General features: G+C 34.6%; 1 protein-coding gene across 1 annotated transcript in view; it reads right to left on the bottom strand.

Annotated features, from left to right (window-relative positions):
* NEDD4 (NEDD4 E3 ubiquitin protein ligase) overlaps positions 1 to 15,798 on the bottom strand; it is a 118,357-nt gene that overhangs the window by 86,469 nt on the left and 16,090 nt on the right. The window contains exons 3-4 of the mRNA XM_002922948.4: positions 7,097 to 7,175; positions 6,957 to 6,995 (exon numbers count right to left, since the gene is read on the bottom strand). Coding sequence (XP_002922994.2) covers positions 6,957 to 6,995; positions 7,097 to 7,175 — 118 coding nt within the window. The remainder of the gene's footprint in view (positions 1 to 6,956; positions 6,996 to 7,096; positions 7,176 to 15,798) is intronic.

Genomic DNA, 15,798 nt, shown 5'->3' with positions numbered 1-15,798 from the left:
GTAAAAAAGATACATACTGAAATATAAATCTCTCTCTTATGCTTGTCTCATCCTCAGAGAAAATGCTGCCATTTCTTAGGTTCTTCCAGAAGTGTTTTATGGAAATACCAGCATATGATAAAGCATTTTTGTTTGTTTTTACACAATAGGTGCATTATACACACGATGTTCTGTGCCTTTTCTCCTTCATTAGTGTATTTTGAAACTAATCTCTGTTCATACATATACATCTGTTTCTTTTCAAATAGCTAATGAGGATTTCACTGCATGGCTGTACCATAATTTACTTAGTGCTTTATTAATAGGGTGTCCCCCACTTCTTCCTAGCTAACAGAATTCTGATTTTATTCAAATAGTGGATGACAATGTGTGTCAGGGATAGATGCCCACTCCCCACTCCCAGGGGCTGAATCCTGATTCTTCTAAGCCTCACAATTCCATTCTCCTTACTAAAAACTGGGCTAGAAATACATACATGACACAATTCTAGCCCAAGAGATTAAGAATCAAAGTGTGTTTGTAGAGGTGGCAGAGTATAAATATATGGATAAAAACACACAGGAAACAATACCAGAAAATCACACAGTGGTGGTTTTATGGTAATTACAGCTGATTTTTGTTCCTTTTAAAAATATATATAATATATATTATATATACGTAAATGTAATTATATATGAAATATTTATAATTGTTTCATTTGTCAGAATTTTCAGAACCAGGATCTCTACTACACAGGTAGAAAAAAAGAAAATCATACTATTTTGAAAAGGACACTATGACGGACAAGTAATATGCTCAGAAAGGAGCTCCACAGCCTCAAACAGACACAGAGTTCACCCAGGCTGGTGTAACATGCACAACAGAAAGGACCCTGTGTCCCCACATTTTGAGATCCACATTTCCCTACAGAACATATGCATGAACAGATACCCATTATGTAAATACAGCTGGCCCTTGAAAAACATGGGGGTTGGGGTGCAGTTGAAAATCTGCACAGAAATTTTGACTCCCCCAAAACTCAACTGCTGATAGCCTACTGTTGACCACAAGTCTTATGGATAACATAAACATAAATCAAAATAATAAATGTGCGTATTGTTTACTGTGTATGTTATATATATATTAAATACTGTATTCTTAAAAAAGCTGAAGGAAAGAAAATATTAAGAAAATCATAAGGAAGAGAAATAGGTTTATAGTACTGTACTGTATTTATTAAAAAAAATTCCGCATATAAGTGGACCCACACAGTTCAAACCTGTGTTGTTCAAGGGTCCACTGTGTAATACTCTGAGTATGACTACTGAGGACACAAGCCAAGCACCATGGGAATATGAGGAATGCAGTAAGCTGTCTTTCCAGATGCTCATACACATACCTCTTCCCTCCCATAATTTGCCTCCCTTAGTCGAATGTGAGCACCTAACTGTAAGTGCAGATTTTACTATAATTTGCTATGAAGCAAACTTCAGTTTGGAGCCTTTCCTGTTTGTTAATCTACCAATAACTGTTCTCCGCAAAAACCTTCTTTGAACTTCATGTTTTCCCGAAGATATAAAGACTCCCTTCAACTTCTGACCACAATTTCCATTTGGTTAAAGGCCCAATAACCAAGTTGTGACTGTAATATATTATCTCTATATTCTATGTGAATACATTCAATTGAAAACATTTTGTGCTATGTATAATGATATAAATGACAAAGAGGGAAATAGGGGACCGCACATAATAATGTTCTTTGTACAGAAAATACTAAATCACCATGTGTTTTCAGTTCTATTCTAGCTGTGATGAATTAGCATTGATCTAAATACAGATTCATCTAGTTGTTGTTGCAATAAATTTGCAAAGTTCTGATGGAAATAAATGTGCAGCCTATGATCCCAGAGTAAAGCAACACTGGCTAGAACATTTGGTAATAGTGAAATTATGGTAAAAGAAACAACGAGTAAAAGACAGTAAAAAACACTAAGCTGCTCTATCATTTGCAAATGGCCTTCTTTCTTATTTTTGTGTTAACATCTTTAATTCAAAAGTAGTACCTATTTTCAAGCATCTTTTCTAGAAGGAAATCAAGATCATCAAAAACAATGAGATTTTTAATTCTAATTTTAAATTTTAAAAAATTCTGAATTTTAATTACAATTTAAATTCCTCTAACAGATATCCATATTATCTCTTTCTACTCATACTGGCTTTGATATATTTTTGCTTTTAAAGAATTGGTCCATTTTAGCTAAGTTAAAATTGCTGCCATAAAGTTGTCCATATTACACTATTATTATTATTATCATTATTACTATTGTCTGTGGGATATACCTTTCATTCTTTGTTTTTAAAGATTGATTTATTTTGGGGAGGGGAAGGAGCAGAGGGAAAGGGACAGAGAGAATCTCAAGCAACTCTCAGTTGAACTCAGAGTCTGAGGTGGGGCTCGATCTCATGACCCAGAGATCATGCATGACCTGAGCTGAAACCAAGAGTCTGTGGCTCAAATGACTGAGCCACCCAGGTGCCCTTTTGCCTTTCATTCTCCATAGCAGTCATTGAGTTTTCTCTCTTATTTGTGTTAGCTATAACCTATCAATTTTATTAATCTTTTCAAAGAATCACCTTTAGTTTCATTTATTTTCTTGACTTTATCCATCTTCGATTTCATTGATTTCTATTCTTATTTCCTTCTACTTTTTTTTCTAAAATAGAAACTTAGATCACTAATTTTGTCTTTTTTTCTTTTGTATATGAGCCCTTTAAGGTGCAAATTTGTCTCCAAGCATCCCATATTTTGGTAATGCTATCCTTTATAATCAGTTAAAATGTCTTATAATTTTCCTTACGATTTCCTTTTTGATCCATGGCTTATTTAAAATATGTTGGTTGGGGTGCCTGGGTGGTTCAGTCAGTAAAGCATCTGCCTTCCGCTCAGGTCATGATCCCAGGGTCTTGGGAAGGAGCCCCACATTAGGCTCCCTGCTGAGCAGGGAGTGTGCTTCTCCCTCTCCCTCTGCCTGCTACTCCCTCTGCTTGTGCTCTGTCAATTAAATAAATAATATCTTTATTTATTTTACTTTATTTTTTTATTTTTTAAATTTTTTTTTAAAGATTTTATTTATTTATTCGACAGACAGAGACAGCCAGCAAGAGAGGGAACACAAGCAGGGGGAGTGGGAGAGGAAGAAGCAGGCTCATAGCCGAGGAGCCTGATGTGGGGCTCGATCCCATAACGCCGGGATCACGCCCTGAGCCAAAGGCAGACGCTTAACCGCTGTGCCACCCAGGCGCCCCTATTCTATTTTTTTAAAGATTTTATTTATTTATTTGACAGAGAGAGAGACAGCCAGCGAGAAAGGGAACACAAGCAGGGGGAGTGGGAGAGGAAGAGGCAGGCTCCCAGGGGAGGAGCCTGATGTGGGGCTCGATCCCAGGACTCTGGGATCACTCCCTGAGCCAAAGGCAGACGCTTAACAACTGAGCCACCCAGGCGCCCCAAAATCTTTAAAAAACATTGCTTAATTTCCAAATATTTGTGGATTTCCCAGGTATATTTGTATTACTGAATTCTATTTTCAGAGAACATGTTGAATCTCAAGCCTTTTAAATGTATTCAAACTTGTTTTATGGCCCAATATATGGTCCATCTTGGTGACTGTTCCATAGGCATATAAAAAGAATGTCTATTCTTTGGGTATTAGGTGTAGTCTTCTACACGTATGGGTTGATCGATAGTGTTGTTCAAATCTTTTATATATTTACTGACATTTTTTGTCTAATTATTTTATTACTACTGAGAGAGGAGTGATAAAATGTTCAACTATTCTGAATTTATATTCAGATATTTTATATCTGTCAATTTTTGCTTTATAATTTTGAAGCTCTTTTATCAGGTGTGTCTTCCTGATGACTAAGCCCTTTTATGTTCACGAAATGTCCCTCTTTATCTCTAGTAATACTTTTCATCCTAAAGTCTGCTTATCTAATGTTAATATAGCCTTACCAGGGTTTTTTTTGTTTAGGGCTTTCTTTTTCTTTCTTTCTTTCTTTTTTTTTTTTTTTTTTTTTTTTTTGGCTTAGTGTTTGAATGGTGTATCTTTTTCTGTCCTTTTACTTTTGACCTGTCTTGTGTCTTTATATTCAAAGTGTGTCTCCTATTAAGAGCATATGGTTGAATCTTGCTTTTTGGAGGGACTTACTGAGATGGTTGGCTTTATGACCATCATCTTTCTATTTCTATTCTATTTATCTTTATTCCCTTTTATCTTTTTAAAAAATTATTAATCGAGTATTTCTCAGTATTCCATTTTCTTTCCTTTACTGGATTTTTACCTATAATTTTCCATTTTAATTTTTTAGTGGCTGCTCTGAGGATTAGAGTGTGCACCCTTAAGTATCACAATTGTAGGGGCCAGAGTTGAGCCACTTAGATATCTTTCAAGAGAACCTGCATAGCTGCTTGACAGCCTCTGGCTAACCATGCACCGTTGAATCGACCCATTATTCTTCTGCCATTTTTCCAGGCTGTCTTCAAAATTTCTTCATTATCTTTGGTTCCAGCAATTTGACTATGATGTGTCTAAGCATGGTTTTCTTTGCATATACTCTGTGTTTTGCTGAATTTCTTTAATCTGTAAAGGCATTTCTTTCACCAAATTTGGAAAATCTTGGCCATTATCTCTTCAAGTATTTTTTTCCACCAATGTCTTTTTCTCCTTCTGAGACTTTAATGACCCAAACATTAAGCTCTTTTAATATTGTCCCCAGGTCCCCCAGGCTCTATTAATTTTTTTTTTCGATCTTTATTTTCTGTTCTTCAGATTAGATCATTTCTACTGCTTATCTTCAAGTTCACTAATGCTTTTCACTGTTATCTTCACTTTGCTCTTGAGCTCATTCAGTGATTTTTAAATTTTCAGATATTCTTAAATTCTAATATTTCTATTTCATTCTTTTTTACAGTATTTATTCTCTGCTGAGAATATCTATCTTCCCATTCATTTCAAGAGTGTTTGCCTTTACATCATGGAGCATAATTATAATGGTTATAATAGCTGTTTTTATTTGGTAGCTGTTCTACTACCAAATTCCAATGTCTGCATCATCTTGCTATTAGCACTTGTTGATTGTTTTCTTTTGAGAATTGGTCATATTTTTGTGGGTTTTTGCATGTAAAATAATTTTAGACTCACTTTGAATATTATGTTGTGAGACTTCGGATCGTGCTAACATCCTTAATATCTTCACAGTTGTTTATAGCATCAGGTTAAGTTCAATGCCCTATTACTACATCATGGCTAAAATTGGAAGTGTCAATTTTTTTTTTTTAATTCTTGAAAAAAATAACAATAGCTGAATATCTCTTTAATGTGATAAAAAAAATAAAAAGCTATGTTTAATGGAGAAAAGCTAGATTAATTCCCATTAAAATTGGAAACAAGACAAATAAACATCCATCCCTATTACAGCTAAACATTATTTGACATGTGCAAGCCAATGAGGTTAGAAAGAAAAAAGAGTAAAAGCTACAAAAAAACTTCAATACATTGAAAACACATATATTTCTAAGAAAAACACAATAAAATAAGTGAAATAATAATAAAAGTGTAAATAAATAAAACATTCAACCACTTGGGAATTTTAAAATTCTCTCCTAAGCAATACTTGTGCCAAAGAAACAATCAAAACCAGAGGTTACCAAATCTGGAATTTATTCTGGTCAAAGGAAGCCAGAACTTTAGCTTCATTTTTCCCCATAATGACTATCCAGTTGACTCAATACCATTTCCTCAAGAATCCAAAATTTGCAAACTGATTCAAAATGCAGTTTTCATGCCATACTAAATAGGGTAAGGGAGAGCTCCTTCTCTACATAAGAAAAACCAGAAGCACTCTAGTTGGTGCTGTTGGCTGGATCATCAGTAACAGCTTCTCAGATTTGCTTCAGCAATTTCTTCCCTTCCAATTCACTTTATTAAAACAAAACAAAATGAATAAAAAAAATCTTCAAATGTGGAATACAGAAGAGAGGCTTCTATTTTCTGGTCAGCTACGTCACCATTGCTGAGCGTGTAAGTAGGATGAGATTAGATGAATGTGGCAACACAGAGGTCAGTGATGACCTTAGTAAGAGCAGTTTTAGTCCAACGATGTGGGTGTGAGTTAGATTAGAGTGGGTTAAGGAATGCATTAGAGAAGCAGACATGAAGGGGGGCAGGCAACTCTTTCAAGAACGTTGATAATTCAGGTGAACAGAGAAATAAGTTCAAAGCTAAAGAGGAATATGAGGTCAAGGCAGGACATTTAAAGGATGGAATGTACAAATGGGAATGATCCAGCAGAGAAAAGGAGATTACTGTTTGCATCTCTATCACTGCTGGGAGGGTGTTGATTCTGGCATCAGCAAGGACTCTGACAAATAGGTACAAAGAGAGATTGTCAACTTGAGGGACCTCCTGGAGTCTGAAATGACTGCTGATTTGGAGTTTGCTCTTATGGTATAGGGAAGAAGGGTGAGGGGGGAAAGGCAGGAATGTGAATGAAGGGTGTATAAGAAGAAATGCATCTACTTAGTGGTAAGCCCTCACCATCTCTTGTCCAGACCAGTCTATTTAATAAATGACTGGGGAGACACAAATACTGCATGATCTTTAGGGGAATACACCAAAATCTCTTAAATTGGAATAAGACTACCATATAGTTTCTAAATCAGAATTAAAGTAGAATAAGATAATTCCAGGTTTATAATTGTCTCTTTGTTACCTTACATACATGTTTTTTTTAATAAGATAAATGGTTCCAGGATCATGTCATCCAGGGGATACACATATTTAACACTTTTTAAATTTTTAAAAATCTAGACAAATTCTAATAAGATATATTTTAGAGTATTATAAGTGGTAACATCATTCTAACCTATTGAGAAAAATTTTTTGCTGTTTTACTGAAACAAAATACATACTTACTCTGAATAATATTTCTTCATTCCATTTTGGATTCAAAGTCTAAAAGACAATAAACAGAGTATAACTAAATTTTTTATATTTTGTTATATAAAATAAAATAAAGTATACTTAAAAATTTTTTGAATACTGCTAAGTCTAACCTTTTTAAGGGTTTTCGTTTGCACACTTGTAAAGATTCCATTCATTGGGTCATACAACGTCACTCTCACATAAGGATCACTGTTAAAATAAAAAAATAATAATTGTTGCTTATTTCCAAACTCAGATTGCTCAAACTATAAAAATCACAGATTTTTTTCTTGTTAGCAATTTCTACAATTATTTCCTATGCTTAAAAGAAAGGGTTTTTTTAGGCAGGAGTAAGTAATTATAGTAATTTTTCCATCTTGTTAAAAAGCTAAAGTACTGTGTTAGTGAAACAGATAAAGAATCGGAAAGAAAACCTTTTAATCCAATTTAATGATTTCCAACCTTTTAAGATTTTTGAAATTTTGTTCAATTTTTATTACAGTCTTTCTTCTTTTGGGTTAAGATGGCTAATTTAATGATTCTCAAGACTAGCTTTGCAAGACCTCAGTTTGTTCCAAGTTATCTCATGTGTAAATATTTTTTTACAAAATAAGACAAAGTGCTTTCAGTTCAAAATAATTATGTGTCATGTAACCTCTTCTACAAAGAGACATGGAAAAGAAAAATCTTGTGATATTTAAATTTGCAAAGCAAAAGAGTGTAGACACTTTACTTGTCCATGGTAGAATTTCTTCCAATTTCCTCTGGGGATCCTAAAGCCTCATGATTCTCCACCACCAACTCCCCCTCCCGTTTCCTCATACAACCTTACCTCTTACTTTAATTGACAAAAATCAAAGCCATTAGACCACTCCCAACATCCTGGTATTTATCATAACTCATCTTTACCCCTAACCTCAGTGATTCAGGTATTATGCCCCCTGTTTGAGGCCAATTCCTCTTTGTGCACGTTCCTCCCACCTGCTCTGGAATCTTGCATCATCTGTTTTCACTTCTCCCTTTTACATTTCCAGCTTTTCTTTTGCCCTAGGTTTTTCTAATCAGATAAATGCATTTTTAACTCCCCCCTCCTTAACTCTCCCTCCTTCCTCCAGCAGAGTAAGCTAGATTGTCTTTCTTCCCATCTCAAACTTTCCAGGAAAATAATCTGCAATAATATTAATAACAATAATGACTAATATTTATATAGCAATTACTCTGTGCCAGGCACCATTCTATACAGTTTATATATATTAACTCTTGAAATCCTTATAACTATCTATGAGGTAGGTATGGTTATTGTCTTTATTTTGTACAGACAGGTCAGTAAACTCATCACAGATCATACAGCTAGTTAAGTGCATAGACAAGAACCCACACTCAAGCACCTAGCTCCAGAGGCCATGTTCTCAGCCAATAGCCAACCACTTCCCTTTCTTCATTTCTTTGACTCCCGCTGTTCTTGAAAGCCTAGAATTTGGTTTCTATCTCTTTCCTTCTGACCCATTCCTCTGAAACTGCTCTTTAAAAGTCACCGATTTGCTAAAGCAATCAACACCTTCCAGGCACTTATTTTGTTGGTCCTCTCTGTATTTGATACTACTGATTACTTTCTCTGTGAAACTAATCTCATTTGCTTTCATGACACAACTCCTTTCTGGCTGTCCTCATACTAGTCTAACTGTTCCCTCTCTGTCTCCTTCTCAGGCTCCTCGCCTGCAATCTACCAGTTAGACACTGAAATTCCCTAAAGTATTAAAGTATTGCCCTTGGCCTTTTGTTCTCTCAATGTTTTCCCTTCACAATCTCATCTATGGTTTCAACAACTAACTATGTACTCTCAAATATAAACATTAAATCTAAATATATATCCTCGATCTTACCACCCACCTAGACCCTTTCACCTGGATAGTCCGCAGACAATGTCTGTTTCAGAGTTTTGCCCTTTTTTTTTTTGCCTTTTTCCATATTACTTATTCACAATCAACTAGCTACATGAAAGGGATAAACAAATTAGTAGGACCTTTTGTGGAAAACGGGGTATAGGTAGAAGGGTGGGACTTAAACAGAAAATAATCTTACACACAGTGAGACAGAAAATTTACAGATATCCTTTTAAAAAATTGTATCCTCTGAGGATAACAGAGAAAGATAAAATCATCATGAATAAAATAAGCTAGCAACTTCTTATCATTGCATGACCCAAAACAAAAGTCTCAGAAAATGGTTTACATTTTCTGTCATGATTTACGATACTCATGCAATACATATTTGCCACACAGAAAAATTAAGACTAACACTGAGTAACAGATTAATACAATGCAGAGGGAAGTTGAGTACATGAAAATAGCTATCATCTAGTAGCAAAAATAGATTTATGCTGATGTTAATATCAAAATTAAAGACATTCAAGTAAATTATGCAATACATTACAACTATTATTCCTAACATCGTAAGAACAACTTCTTATTGTTCCTACTCATAACTAACAGGTCTGGGAAGAGTTTTGCCCATTTTTTAATTGGCTGTTTTACTATATTATTTTTGAGCTGCAAGAGGTCTTTATATATTGTGAATTAAAGGCCTCTATCAAATATATGTTTTGAAAATATTTTCTCCCAATCCGCGCCTTGCCTTTTCCTATTCTTACCTGTGTCTTGCAAATAAGTTTTTAATCCTCATTAAGTCCATTTCACCATTTTTCTTCCTTTATGGTTCATACTTTTTAAGACCCACTCAAGAAATCTTTGTGTAACCCAGGACAGCATAGATTTTCTCCTATGAGTCCCTGTAGAAGTTTTATAATTTTAGCTCTTATTAATTTTCTATATGATGTGTGGTAAGGAACAAGATTCATTTTGTTCCATAGAGATAACCTGTTGTTCCAGTACCAAAGACTATCCTTCTCTTGAATTACCTTAACACTTTTTGATGAAAAACAACCAGCCATATATGTGTGTGTGCGTATTTCTAACCTCTTTCTTCTATTCCACTGAACAATATACCTATTCTCACACCAATGCCACTCTGTTTTGATTACTATAGCTGTAGAGTAAGTCTTGAAATCAGGTAGCATAACTTCTCCAATTTTGTTCTTCCTTTATGAACTTGTTTTGGTTTATTCTATGTCCTTTGACTCTCCATTAAAAATAATGGAATCAGTTTATCAATTTCTCCAAAAACACACGCTGGGATTTTGACTGAGACTGTGCAAAATCTAATTAATTTGAAGAAAGATAAAACTCTAATAAAAGCGAATCTTCCAATCCAGAAGCATAGCATCCTTATCCATTGATTTAAATCTTTGATTTCCGTCAGTAATGTTTTGTAGTTTTCGTGTACATTTCCTGCAAATCTTTTGTTAAATTTATTTCTAAGTTTGTTTTTAAGTAGACTCCATCCCCTGTGTGGAGCCAAACATGGGACTTGAACTCACTACCCTGAGATTATGACCTGAGCTGAGATGAAGAGACGGATGCTTAACCAACTGAGCCACCCAGGCGTCCCTCTGGGTTTTATTTTTATGCTATTGTAAAATGCATATTTTAAAAATTTATTTTCCAATTGTTCATTGATAGGATATAAAAATATAATTGATTTTTGTACATTGAGTTTGTATCTTGTGGTCTTGTACCTTATTAAGTCTAGCAGACTTTTTTTGTAGGTTCTTTAGGGCTTTCCATGTACATGATCATGTTGTCTGCAAATAAAGACAGATTTCTTCCTTTTCAGTCTGCACCACTTTAATTTCTTCTCCTTGTCACATTATACAGCTAGGACATCCAGTACAGTGTTGAATTGACTATAACAGCACAAAACCTTGTCTTATTCCTGAATTTAAGTAGAAAGCATTCACACTGTCACCATTGAGGATGATGTTAGTTATTGGTTTTTTCATAATAACCTTAATCAGGTTTAGAACATTCTCATCTGTCCCTAGTTTATTAGAAGCTTCTATCATGAATTGGTGTTGAATTTTGTCAGATGCTTATTTTTGCTTTCATTGAAATGATCACATAGTTTTCATTTATTCCATTAATATGATGAACTGCACTGATTAATTTTTGGATGTTAAACCAATCTTACATTTTATTCTTAGCTTGCTGAGATTTCTTTTTTTTTTTTTTCCATGAACAGGTGTTGGATTTTGTCAAATGTACTTTCTATACCTACTGAAGTAATAATGTGTTTTTTCTTTTGTACCATATCAATATGATGAATTACGTTGTTACATATATTTTTTAAAGATTTTATTTATTTATTTGAAAGAGAGAGCATGAGTGGGAGGGGGGGTGGAAGGAGAACAAGAAGCAGGCTCCCCACTGAGCAAGGAGTCTGATGTGGGGCTCCATCCCAGGACCGTGAGATCATGACCTGAGTTAAAGGCAGATGCTTAACCAACTGAGCCACCCAGGTATCCCGGATAAGATTTTTTTTTTTTTAAACAAGAACATTTATTATTGTGTGACTAAGTGTTGAAATCCTTAAGATGAACTGGAGGCCCCAATGAAGTTTACTTATTGTTCTTTCATGGAAGCCATGCTTGAATCTGCAGTATACAATTTTTGGGTGCCTCATTCAACCAGTTCAGTGGTATTTCATCTTTTAGCCTTGGCTACTTATACTTTCTCTTCCACTTGACAGGATAGCCACAATTGCCACAGGTCAACTTCTGAAGGTAGCAGGCCTTAGAGCGACAGTGGCAGCGTACCATGTGCATCTTATTGTGATGCTTTCTAAATGATGATGCCCCCTTTGTCATCTTGTTTCTGTAGCTGAGACCAAAGAGGCTGGAAGAGTAGGCACTTCCACTATATCCTACACTGATAGATTCTTTTTTTAAATGTTGCACAAACCTTACATTCCTAAAAAAAATGCTCACCTGGTCATATATTGTTACATATTGATCAATATAGGGCTATTCAAACTTTCTATTTCTTCTGTGATTAATTTTGGTAATTTTTGTCTTTCAAGGATTTTGTCTACTTCATCTAAGTGCTGTCCAATTCCTTATTGGTCTAAAGTTGTGCACAGTGTTCCCTTTTTGTCTTTTTCAATTCCATAGGATCTGTAGCAATGCCTCTGCTTTCATTCCCATTATGGTAATTTGTGCCTTCTCTCTTTTGTTCTTGATCCATCTAGCTAGAAGTTTAAAATTTTAATTGATCCCTTCAAAAAACAAGCTTTTGGCTGCAATGATTTTTTTCTACCATTATGCATTTTCTACTTCACTAATTTCCACCCTTACCTTTATTATTTTCTTCCTTCTACTTACTTTGGAATTAATTTGCTCTTCTTTTTCTAATTTCTTAAGATCAGAACTCAAATCATTCATTAGATTTTGCTCCTTAGCTAAGTTAGGCATTTTAAAACCATACATTTTCCTCTAAATATTACTCTAGCTGCATTCCCAAAATTTTGATATTGCTGTATTTTCATTTTCATTCTGTTCATTCTGTTCAAGTTGTTTTCTAATTTCTCTTGTGGTTTCTTCTTTGACCCATAGACTATTTAAAAGAATACTGCTTTATTTCCAAATATTTGGTGTTTTTCTAAATACCACAATATCACTTATTTATAATTTAATTTCACTGTTATCAGAGAACATCTTCTATATAATTTCAACGTTTTCAAAATTCCTGAGGCTTGTTCTAACATGGTCTATGTTGGTGAATGAACCATAGGCACTTGAAAAGAATGTGAATTTTGCAATTGTTTACTGTTTTATGGCCCAACATATTACAGCTGACAGACTCTAGGGTAGCTCCTATTATCCCTACCTTCTAATGTTCATGCCCTTTGCTTCATCCTCCTTTTAAATGTGGGAAGGACCTATGTATTCTAACCAATACATTATGGCAAAAATGATAAAATGTATGCACTTGTATTATGTAAGATTGTAACCCATCTATGCTTAGAGACCCCCTCCTTTGCTAGCTTTGAAAAAGCAAGCTGTTAGCTTGAGAGCTGCCATATGAAGGTCATGCAGTAAGGAACTTAGGGTGGCCTCTGGCTGACAACCAGCAAAACTGAAGCCTTCAGTCTGGCAGCTACAAGGAACTGAATGCTATCAATAACCACATGAGTTTGAAAGTGGATTCTTCCCCCAAATAAGCCTCAGATGAGGCCATACCCCTAGCAAATAAATACCTTGACTGCAGTTCTGTGAGACCCTGAAGCAGACAACGTAGCTAAAGATGCAAGGATTCTGACCCACAGAAACAGAGATAATAAGTGTTTGTTCTTTTAGCTAAGTTTATGGTAATCATAGTCACGGAGATATAGATTATTTATAGTTAAATAATACATTTGTGGGCTATGCTGGTGAATGTACTACGTCCACTTGAAAAGAAATACATGTGCAGTTGTTAGAAATAGTGCTCCTTATGTTGAAGTTGTTCATAATATTGTTCAAATTTGTGTTTTTGTTGATTTTCTTATCTAGTTGTTCATCTGCTGAGAGAGGTGTTAATGTCTCCACTACGATTATGGAATTTTTTCTTTATCCTTTTAATTCTGTCCAGCTTTGCTTCATATATTTTCAAGTTCTGTCAATAAGTACATATTTATGATTGTTTCATAATTTATTTGTGATTTATGATTTAATCGCCTCCTGGTTACTCTTTTATTGTTATGACATGTCTGCAAATACTTTCTGATGTTGAAATCTATTTTATCAGATAAATCCACTTCAGTCTTTTTATGCTTACTGTCTGTGTGGCATATTTCTTTGGGTCCATTTTATTTCACCTTAGCTGTGTCTTTATATTTTAAATATATCTTTTATAAACAACATGCAATTAGGTCTTTTTCAATCCATTCTAACAACCTCTGCTTCATATTTATCTTAGTCCATTAATGTTTAATGCTATTATTGATAAAATTGGATTTAGGTCTACTAATTTATTACTGGTTTTCTATTCTTCCCCTTCCCCCCCTTTTTCCTTTTTCTATTTCGTTTTCTCTTTCTTTCTTTCTTTTTATCATTTAGATCATTTATTCTTCCTTTCCTGGGCTTTTATTTAATAATTTTATTTTTTCAGGAATTTCATTTAAAAATGTCTGTTGGTTTTTCACCTATAATTCTTTACATTATTTTTAGTGGCTTATCTAGATATTACAAAACATACTCTCAATTTTTTATTCCACTTACATTTAGTAATGTATCACTCTACTAAACATTTATTTAGTTTAGTAAACAGGTCCATAACTGTGTTGAGGAGCTGGAGCTAGTGTATTAAATTCAGAATATGCAAATTAGGATCTACTGAGTGAGGAGGAAGAAACCACCCACATGGGGTCAACAGGTAGCTCCCTCGGCATCTGAGCTCCCACTTTGGGGAAGTGAAAACCCCAGGGTCATTTTGATTGAAGTTATTTTTACTACACCCACATAAAAGAAGTAAAGCACAAGATTTGTTACTTACAGATCCCAGAAATGGGAGGAAATGGGGAGGAACAATGAGACAGAAGAAAGGCAGTCCTCTGTTATCAGGTCATGAGCCAGTAGGAGATAAAGAACAGGGTGGCAAGCACCTATTACTTATAAAGTAGTTGGGGTGGAGGTCACTAACTTTTTGGGGTCTTAACTCTAAGTGGTTATTTTAAAAAGGGTGCCCTGAGTTACAAGAGGTAACTTGTGGCAGAAATCCTGAGCTCAGGTCCTTATCTAAATGTCCAGACTTGGGGTGTGTGCAGGGTTGTCATAATGTAAAATGCTTAGGCAGCAACTAAAAATAGTTGTTCTTCTTGTGATGATAACCCACACCCATTCCTGTCCTTTATGCTATAGTTGTTATCTATATTCCATCTACATAAAATAAAAATCCTGCAAGAAGTGTTATAAGTTGTGATTTAAACAGGCATATTTTTAAAGTTATAAAAACGACAAAAATCTTTTTCACATTCCCAGATATTAACCATTTCCTTATTCTTTCCTGAAGATCTGAGTTTCCATCTATTATCCTTTTTTAGATGGAAGAATTTCCTTTACCTCTTCTAATGGTTCAGGTCTACCAATAATAAAATCTTACAGTTTTATCTGAAAATATTATTTTGTCATCATCCTGAAGGATATTTTCACTGAATACAGAATTCTGGATTGACAGTCGTTATTCTACTGTTCCAATTTCTTCTGGCCTCCATAGTTTCTTGGGAGAAGTCAGCCCTTAACTGAATTGTAGTTCCCATGTATGCAATATGTCATTTTCTTCTCTTTCTTATGTCAGGAATTTTCTTTTTACTTGGCTTTCAATAGTTTGACTATGATGTGCCTCAGTAGTTCTTCTTAGTGTTATTCTGTTTGGGATTTTTGAATACTATATATTTGTATCTTTCATCAAATTTTTAAAAGTTGGCCACTATTTCTTTAAAAAAAATGTTTTACCTCATTTTCCCCCTTTCCTCTATTCCTAGGACTTTGATTTCATGTATGTTAGACAGTCTGATATTATCTAAGAAGTCCCTGAGTCACTGCTCATTTTTAAAAATTTTTTCAATCTTTGTCTCTCTCTCTCTCTCTTTTTAAGTAGGCTCCATACCTAGTGTGGAGCCCAAGGCAGGGCTTGAACTCCCCACCTTGAGACTGAGACCTGAGCTGAGATCAAGAGTTGAAGCCTTAACCAACTGAGCCACCCAGGTGCCCCGTCCCTCTCATTTGCTAATTAGGAAACAATTTCTACTGATCTAATTTTAAGTTCAGTTAAGTTTTCCTCTTCATCTGAATTCTGCTGTTAATTCTACCTGATTTTCAATTTCAAATATTGTAATTTTCAGTTCTAGAATTTTCATTTTTATAGTTTCTATCTCATTCTTGAGATTTCTTTTTTTTTTT

The sequence above is a fragment of the Ailuropoda melanoleuca genome, chromosome 5 (genome assembly GCF_002007445.2).
Source record: "Ailuropoda melanoleuca isolate Jingjing chromosome 5, ASM200744v2, whole genome shotgun sequence".
NCBI classification, from domain to species: Eukaryota; Metazoa; Chordata; class Mammalia; order Carnivora; family Ursidae; genus Ailuropoda; species Ailuropoda melanoleuca.
The sequence above is the reverse complement of the archived record's forward strand: the minus strand, read 5'-3'. Positions and strand labels throughout refer to the sequence as shown.